This window comes from Notolabrus celidotus, chromosome 14 (genome assembly GCF_009762535.1).
Source record: "Notolabrus celidotus isolate fNotCel1 chromosome 14, fNotCel1.pri, whole genome shotgun sequence".
Classification (NCBI taxonomy): domain Eukaryota; kingdom Metazoa; phylum Chordata; class Actinopteri; order Labriformes; family Labridae; genus Notolabrus; species Notolabrus celidotus.
Window position 1 is genome coordinate 58,710 of NC_048285.1, and position 8,791 is coordinate 67,500.

At 44.0% G+C, this 8,791-nt stretch overlaps 1 protein-coding gene across 1 annotated transcript in view; it reads left to right on the plus strand.

The window, feature by feature from the left end:
• Positions 1–2,027: 2,027 nt before the first annotated feature.
• Positions 2,028–8,791, plus strand: part of LOC117825078 (NACHT, LRR and PYD domains-containing protein 12-like) — a gene marked incomplete at its 5' end in the record, with an annotated part of 108,709 nt that continues 101,945 nt past the window's right edge. The window contains 6 exons of the mRNA XM_034700711.1: positions 2,028–2,097; positions 2,371–4,156; positions 4,242–4,415; positions 5,646–5,819; positions 6,114–6,287; positions 6,517–6,690. Coding sequence (XP_034556602.1) covers positions 2,028–2,097; positions 2,371–4,156; positions 4,242–4,415; positions 5,646–5,819; positions 6,114–6,287; positions 6,517–6,690 — 2,552 coding nt within the window. The remainder of the gene's footprint in view (positions 2,098–2,370; positions 4,157–4,241; positions 4,416–5,645; positions 5,820–6,113; positions 6,288–6,516; positions 6,691–8,791) is intronic.

Sequence of the window (8,791 nt, forward strand, 5' to 3'; positions counted from 1 at the left end):
TTAAGAGTGACCGGTATAAGGGTCTATCTGTGAACTTCAAAGATGGCCGTCAGTCTGTTCGTCCAAAGTAATAATCAATCACAGCGTTTTTATCAGAATCAAACATTAGAAAAGTTTGTAGTAAATTTCAGCAGCACTCAAACCTGGAAGATTTTCAGAGTTCATGTGTGTGAAACCTTTGTAACTGTGGTTGGTGTTTTCTCTGTGAAGGTGAACATTAGTCACTGGTTGTGTTTCTATCAGGATCAACAGCAGTAAACAGGATTGGAGGCAGAAAGAACTGTACTCAGCACTTAGTACTCTCCTCATTTACCTCTGCTTCAAAATCTGCTGAGAAGGCGTTTTATCATGCAAAGATCTGTGCTGCCACCGATGCACGCAAACTCTTCTCTGCTCTTAACTCTCTCCTTTCTCCCTCAAACTCACAACCCTCCACTATGTTGACCCCGGACATGCTTGCCTCCTACTTTACTGACAAGGTTGCTACCATCAGTAATACATTCTCTGAGCCTGACCAACTCAGCTCTCGGCCACCAGCTAGTGATTCCTCACTCAGCTCATTCTCTCCACTGAATGAGAGCTAAGTCACCATGATCTGATACTGGCAGGCCTCCCTGCATGCACGGTTAGCCCTCTGCAAATGATCCAGAACCCAGCAGCACGTCTGGTCTTCAACCAGCCTAAGACAGCTCATGTCACTCCCCTGCTCATTTTGCTACACTGGCTTCCAGTTGCAGCTCGCATCAGAAACAAAACTCTAATCATGACTTACAAAGCAGTCACCAAAACCGCTCCAGTTTATCTGGAAACCCTTATCCAGGTCTACATCCCTTCTCGCCTGCTACGCTCAGCCTCAGAAAGACGCCTAGTGCTTCCAGCACACAAGGCCTCAAAATCACTAGCTCGACTCTTCTCTTCTGTTGTCCTTAAATGGTGGAATGAATTGTCCAACTCCATTCGATCTGCAGAGTCCCTCTCTACTTTCAAAAGACAGCTAAAGACCCAGCTCTTTAGGAAGCACTATGCACTTAGCTAGACTGTTCTCCACTGTTGTCCCCAGTGGCAGATCATGTCTTCCAGCTACAGTTGACTCACACTGTCCTGCTCTACTCTGGAAATCTGTGTTCAGCTCTGGAGTGACCCAGCACTTGGCACTTTGGTCATTATTGTGGTGATGAGAAGTTAATTGTTGATGATGATAATGGAAGGTCTTGAATTGTTTGGATGCTTCATTGTAGATGTTCCTTATTTACTTTGTGCATTGCCTTTACACTGCTTGGCAGTACCTGCACCCAAATGGACTTGAAGCACTTTGTTACTCTTACTGATCTTGTTTCCTCTTGTCTAGATCTTTGCTTGGGTTGTTCTTGTTCTCATATGTACGTCGCTTTGGATAAAAGCGTCTGCTAAATGACATTGTAACATTGTAACATTGTAGTATCTTCATGTGTGTCCTGTGTTTGTAGGAGGATCCAGCAGTGTTTCTACCAGGATCCACTACATAGAATCTATCACATCAACACTGTGTGTCATTATATTATATACACTACATGATGTTATATTTGTTCCACAGAGGTCAGATATCAGAGGCTCCCATTGGTCAGTCTGCCCAGCAGCATCAAACACAGCTGGACTCCATATTGATGGTGAGTAAATGTACAAACACAGCTCCTCCTGAGAATCAGTACACTTTTTCTGGATGAAAGCACACCAGGAGATTTCTCCAACAGGAAGTTCATTTCAGAGAAACTTGATTTGTAGAAGACAGGACCATCCACAGACTGAGTCCTGAAGCAGCATTGTGATTCAGTCTCAATGCTGGACTCTGCAGACCAGCAGGCTCTCTGTCTGTCACAGATGATCTGATGTTCTATTTTGTTCTGCTCCAGCTGCTCCAGGAGAACATCATCAGTTTTGTAAAGACCGAGCTGAAGGAGATCCAGAGAGCTCTGATTCCAGATTACCCAGAATGCTTCAAGAGTCAGAGGGAGGATGAGGATGAAGAGCAGAGGAGGAGCAGAGAGGCCTTTCTGGAGATCACTCTGCACTTCCTGAGGAGAATGAAGCAGGAGGAGCTGGCTGACTGTCTGCAGAGCAGTAAGAGGATTTGAACACATTGAACATGATGGAGAGAGGAAATGGAGACAACATGGGAGAGGTTTACATTTCAAACTCTGCTGTTAATATGATGCACACATTTGGATCACATCTATGAGCTGTGAGAAAGTGTTCACAGCTGATGAAGAGATTTCAGAGAGGAGGAAAATCAAATCCATCCTGATGTCTGAAAGTGTAAATTCATCAGACTGATTGTAGCTTCAGATCATTCATCACATTTCTCTTCTGTTCTTTCAGGAACTGTTGCTGCAGAGTGCAGACGTAAACTGAAGTCTCACCTGAAGGAGAAGTTCCAGTGTGTGTTTGAGGGGATCGCTAAAGCAGGAAACCCAACCCTTCTGAACCAGATCTACACAGAGCTCTACATCACAGAGGGAGGGACTGGAGAGGTCAATGATGAACATGAGGTCAGACAGATTGAAGCAGCATCCAGGACACCACACAGACCAGAGACCACCATCAGACAAGAACACATCTTTAAAGGCTCACCTGGAAGAGATCAACCAATCAGAGCAGTGCTGACAAAGGGAGTGGCTGGCATCGGGAAAACAGTCTTAACACAGAAGTTCACTCTGGACTGGGCTGAAGACAAAGACCACCAGGACATCCAGTTCACATTCCCCTTCACTTTCAGAGAGCTGAATGTGCTGAGAGAGAGAAAGTTCAGCTTGGTGGAACTTGTTCATCACTTCTTTACTCAGACCAGAGAAGCAGGACTCTGCAGGTTTGAAGAGTTCCAGGTTGTGTTCATCTTTGATGGTCTGGATGAGTGTCGGCTTCCTCTGGACTTCCACAACAATCAGGTCCTCACTGATGCTACAGAGTCCACCTCAGTGGATGTGCTGCTGACAAACCTCATCAGGGGGAACCTGCTCCCCTCTGCTCGCCTTTGGATCACCACAAGACCTGCAGCAGCCAATCAGATCCCTCCTATGTGTGTTGACATGGTGACAGAGGTCAGAGGGTTCACTGACCCTCAGAAGGAGGAGTACTTCAGAAAGAGATCCAGAGACCAGGAGCAGGCCAGCAGAGTCATCTCCCACATAAAGACGTCCAGAAGCCTCCACATCATGTGCCACATCCCGGTCTTCTGCTGGATCACTGCTACAGTTCTGGAGGATGTGCTGAAGACCAGAGAGGGAGGAGAGCTGCCCAGGACCCTGACTCAGATGTACATCCACTTCCTGGTGGTCCAGTCCAAACTTAAGAGCATCAAGTACAATGTTGGAGCTGAGACTGATCCACTTTGGAGTCCAGAGAGCAGGGAGATGATCCAGTCTCTGGGAAAACTGGCTTTTGATCAGCTGCAGAAAGGAAACCTGATCTTCTATGAGTCCGACCTGACAGAGTGTGGCATCAAGATCAAGGAAGCCTCAGTGTACTCAGGAGTGTTCACACAGATCTTCAGAGAGGAGAGAGGACTGTACCAGGACCAGGTGTTCTGCTTCATCCACCTGAGTGTTCAGGAGTTTCTGGCTGCTCTTCATGTCCATCTGACCTTCACCAAGTCTGGACTCAACCTGATGGAAGAACAACCAACGTCCCTGATCTCTAGAATCTTTAAAAACAAACCTAAACTGAAACGTCTCCATCAGAGTGCTGTGGACCAGGCCTTACAGAGTCCAAATGGACACCTGGACTTGTTCCTGCGCTTCCTCCTGGGTCTCTCCCTGCAGACCAATCAGACTCTCCTGAGAGGTCTGCTGACACAGACAGGAAGTAGCTCACAGACCAATAAGAAAACGGTCCAGTACATCCAGAAGAAGATCAGTGAGGATCTGTCTGCAGAGAGAAGCATCAACCTGTTCCACTGTCTGAATGAACTGAATGACCGGTCTCTAGTGGAGCAGATCCAACAGTCCCTGAGATCAGGACGTCTCTCCACAGAGGAACTGTCTCCTGCTCAGTGGTCAGCTCTGGTCTTCATCTTACTAGCCTCAGAGAAAGATCTGGATGTGTTTGACCTGAAGACATACTCTGCTTCAGAGGAGGCTCTTCTGAGGCTGCTGCCAGTGATCAAAGCCTCCAACAAAGCTCTGTAGGTGGATACATGAGAGATTAAAAACATGTTGATCATGACAGATGAAACACTGTGTCTGTTCTAATCACTAATTCTTCTTCAGGCTGAGTGGATGTAACCTGTCAGAGAGAAGCTGGGATTCTCTGGCCTCAGTCCTCAGCTCACAGTCCTCCAGTATGAGAGAGCTGGACCTGAGTAACAATGACCTGCAGGATTCAGGACTGGAGCTCCTGTCTGCCGGACTGATGAGTCCACATTGTAAACTGGAAACTCTCAGGTCAGTATAAAGCTGAAATTAAAATCTTACGATGTCATAGACAATAATCCATTGAGCATAAGTGACATTAAAAGATAATGCTCCACTTGACTCTTAGGTTCCTCAAATTATCAGTAAGGACAGGTTGGAAAGTCAACACACTCAGTCAGTCATTATTGAGGCTGTTTGATTCAAAAGCAATTTCAGAGAATTAAAACAAATAAATAATTATGCATTGAATTAAAAAAAACATGCATAGATTTCAATATGTAAAAAATAGCAACAGATTTGTCAAATGTGCACATGTCTTTCAAGGTTTACTGGATGTAACCTGTCAGAGAGAAGCTGCGCTTCTCTGGCCTCAGTCCTTAGCTCACAGTCCTCCAGACTGAGAGAGCTGGACCTGAGTAACAATGACCTGCAGGATTCAGGACTGGAGCTACTGTCTGCCGCACTGCAGAGTCCACTTTGTAAACTGGAAACTCTCAGGTCAGTATAAAGCTGAAATTAAAATCTTACACCATCATAGACAATAATCCATTGAGCATAAGTGACATTAAAAGATAATGCTCCACTTGACTCTTAGGTTCCTCAAATTATCAGTAAGGATAGGTTGGAAAGTCAACACACTCAGTTAGTCATTATTGAGGCTGTTTGATTCAAAAGCAATTTCAGAGAATTAAAACAAATAAATAATTATGCATTGAATTAAAAAAAACATGCATAGATTTCAATATGTAAAAAATAGCAACAGATTTGTCAAATGTGCACATGTCTTTCAAGGTTTACTGGATGTAACCTGTCAGAGCGAAGCTGCGCTTCTCTGGCCTCAGTCCTTAGCTCACAGTCCTCCAGACTGAGAGAGCTGGACCTGAGTAACAATGACCTGCAGGATTCAGGACTGGAGCTACTGTCTGCCGCACTGCAGAGTCCACTTTGTAAACTGGAAACTCTCAGGTCAGTATAAAGCTGAAATTAAAATCTTACACCATCATAGACAATAATCCATTGAGCATAAGTGACATTAAAAGATAATGCTCCACTTGACTCTTAGGTTCCCCAAATTATCAGTAAGGATAGGTTGGAAAGTCAACACACTCAGTTAGTCATTATTGAGGCTGTTTGATTCAAAAGCAATTTCAGAGAATTAAAACAAATAAATAATTATGCATTGAATTAAAAAAAACATGCATAGATTTCAATATGTAAAAAATAGCAACAGATTTGTCAAATGTGCACATGTCTTTCAAGGTTTACTGGATGTAACCTGTCAGAGAGAAGCTGCGCTTCTCTGGCCTCAGTCCTTAGCTCACAGTCCTCCAGACTGAGAGAGCTGGACCTGAGTAACAATGACCTGCAGGATTCAGGACTGGAGCTCCTGTCTGCCGGACTGATGAGTCCACATTGTAAACTGGAAACTCTCAGGTCAGTATAAAGCTGAAATTAAAATCTTACACCATCATAGACAATAATCCATTGAGCATAAGTGACATTAAAAGATAATGCTCCACTTGACTCTTAGGTTCCTCAAATTATCAGTAAGGATAGGTTGGAAAGTCAACACACTCAGTTAGTCATTATTGAGGCTGTTTGATTCAAAAGCAATTTCAGAGAATTAAAACAAATAAATAATTATGCATTGAATTAAAAAAAACATGCATAGATTTCAATATGTAAAAAATAGCAACAGATTTGTCAAATGTGCACATGTCTTTCAAGGTTTACTGGATGTAACCTGTCAGAGAGAAGCTGCGCTTCTCTGGCCTCAGTCCTTAGCTCACAGTCCTCCAGACTGAGAAAGCTGGACCTGAGTAACAATGACCTGCAGGATTCAGGACTGGAGCTACTGTCTGCCGCACTGCAGAGTCCACTTTGTAAACTGGAAACTCTCAGGTCAGTATAAAGCTGAAATTAAAATCTTACACTGTCATTAATAATAACCCAATGAGTGTAAATTATGTCAATACACAAAGCTCCACATGACTCTTAGTTTCCTCAAATCATCAGTAAGAATAGGTCAGGAAACTGGAAACTAGCTCGTTCTGTTTAATATTTGTTTTTACATGAAAATGGTCAAAACCTTTACACTTTGCTTATTGCATGATTATTTTTCTAACCGCAGACTGTCAGGATGTCTGATCACAGAGAGAGGCTGTGCTTCTCTGGCCTCAGCTCTGAGGTCCAGCCCCTCCCACCTGAGAGAGCTGGACCTGAGCTACAATCATCCAGGACACTCAGGAGTCCAGCTGCTGTCTGCTGGACTGAGGGATCCACGATGCAGACTGGATACACTGAGGTATGACCAGACAACAAGAGCTCAAACACTGCAAGAGCAAAAGAAAAAATCCCATTTCACAAAAAAGATCTTGTTTAGTTTCATTATTTTCTGAGGAGTGATTGGACCTGAATCAGACAAAGACCACCAGAAGACTATCAAATACAAAATAAACTACTCAGTAGAAATTCAAAGCTTGAACCCAAAAGCCAACTGGACTCAGTAGAAACTCTTGAAGACGTTTCACGTCTTCTCTGAAAGGCTTCTTCACTTCTGAACAGACTGGGGGCGGAGCTAGAAAATATAAGCTTCTAACAGTGGTTGGTGTGCTAAGGTGGTCACATGGGGTCGTTATCAGAGTCGTTGACTTAGTTCTTGACAGTTGTTCAGGTCAGCTGTTAATGTTATATACAGAAAAATTCCCATGTGACTGTTCATCCACTAATGTTATGTGTGAACATAAAGAAGGCAGAGACTAGTTCACTTTTAACTTTGACTATCATCTGTATTTACAGATTCTACATGAGCATGTAGAATCCATACTAAGGGGTCTGGAGTTTCAGTTTGGGACGTGGTCTGGTTTCTGTTTGTAGTCTGAGTAGTCCTGATCATCAGGAGGCTTTGGTGTCTGAGGGAAAACTCATGCTCTGTCTTCATCACTCTGAAACCATAAGACAGGAAGGAATCCTCTTTACTGATTTCAAAGAGGACATGAGAAGCAGAATCTGGACTTTATGGATCCAAAGAGCAACAGCCAGCCTTTGCTATTTGAATCTTTGACTTCTTCTTCTTCTTTTTCTCTGAGTATCTCGACACTGTCAGAAAAAGAGACAGAGTGATGGAGACAGCTGGCTCAGAGGAGTTTCAGCCTGTTTCTCTGTCACAGGGACAAACTGAGGAACACTGCTTCATGTTGAACAGCAGGTAGGACTCATGTTGGACTGAACATCACTCTGACTGTGTTTCTTCCTCCAGGGTGGACCTTGGTGGAGAGCAGAGGTTAAAACCTGGACTGAAGAAGTGTAAGTGTGGAATCAGTTTGACTCATGAGGACCAAACAGCAGACTGTCAGCTAACAAAGAATAAAGCCTTCAGGTGTGTCTGATGATAAACTGCTGTTGTGTTGTGTCTTTGTCTCTCCATCAGATGTCTGTGAACTCACTCTGGACTCAAACACAGCAAACAGAGGGCTCAGACTGTCTGAAGACAACATGAAGGTGACACGTGTGAGAGAGGATCAGTCATATCCTGATCATCCAGACAGATTTGACTACTGGTCTCAGCTGCTGTGTAGAGATGGTCTGACGGGTCGCGGTTACTGGGAGGTTGAGTGGAGAGGAGAGGTTAATATATCAGTGAGTTACAGAGGAATCAGCAGGAAAGGAAACAGTGATGACTGTCTGTTTGGATGGAATGATCAGTCCTGGAGTCTGAGATGCTCTGATGAAGGTTACTCTGTCCGTCACAATAAGAGAGAAACATTCCTCTGTCTCTCCTCGTCCTCGGACTCTCACAGAGTAGCAGTGTATGTGGACTGTCCTGCTGGCACTCTGTCCTTCTACAGAGTCTCCTCTGACTCTCTGATCCACCTCCACACCTTCAGCACCTCCTTCACTGAACCTCTGTATGCTGGGTTTGGGATGTGGCCTGATTCCTCAGTGCATGTGTGTTCTGTGTAGCAGGGAGAGTCTCCTCCTCTCTACACACACACTACACACACACACAGCTGCTGAAGAACAGTGTACCCTCTGCACTAACACACACACACAAACACACACACACACACACTGTGGTGGAAAATTAATGAATAAATTGTTGTGCTTTGTGTTTCTCTGTGCTTCTGTAAGACTGATGGAACTGTTGCAGGTGCAGTTCTCCAAGGTTGTACACTTGTTTGATAAGAAGTAAGGTTTCCTGTATTCCCATAACTCCTTCTTTTACAGATCCTGTATTCTATCCATCAATGATCTTTGTTACACCAAAGGATATTACCTTTTTTAGAAGAAGCTTCCTGTCAATGTACCACACCTATTTTGATTATTTTCTATATCCTGTTTGATCTCACATTTGTGGGGGCAGAGGACATCTGACTTCCACTGAGTGAAGTTCACTTGTTTTCTCC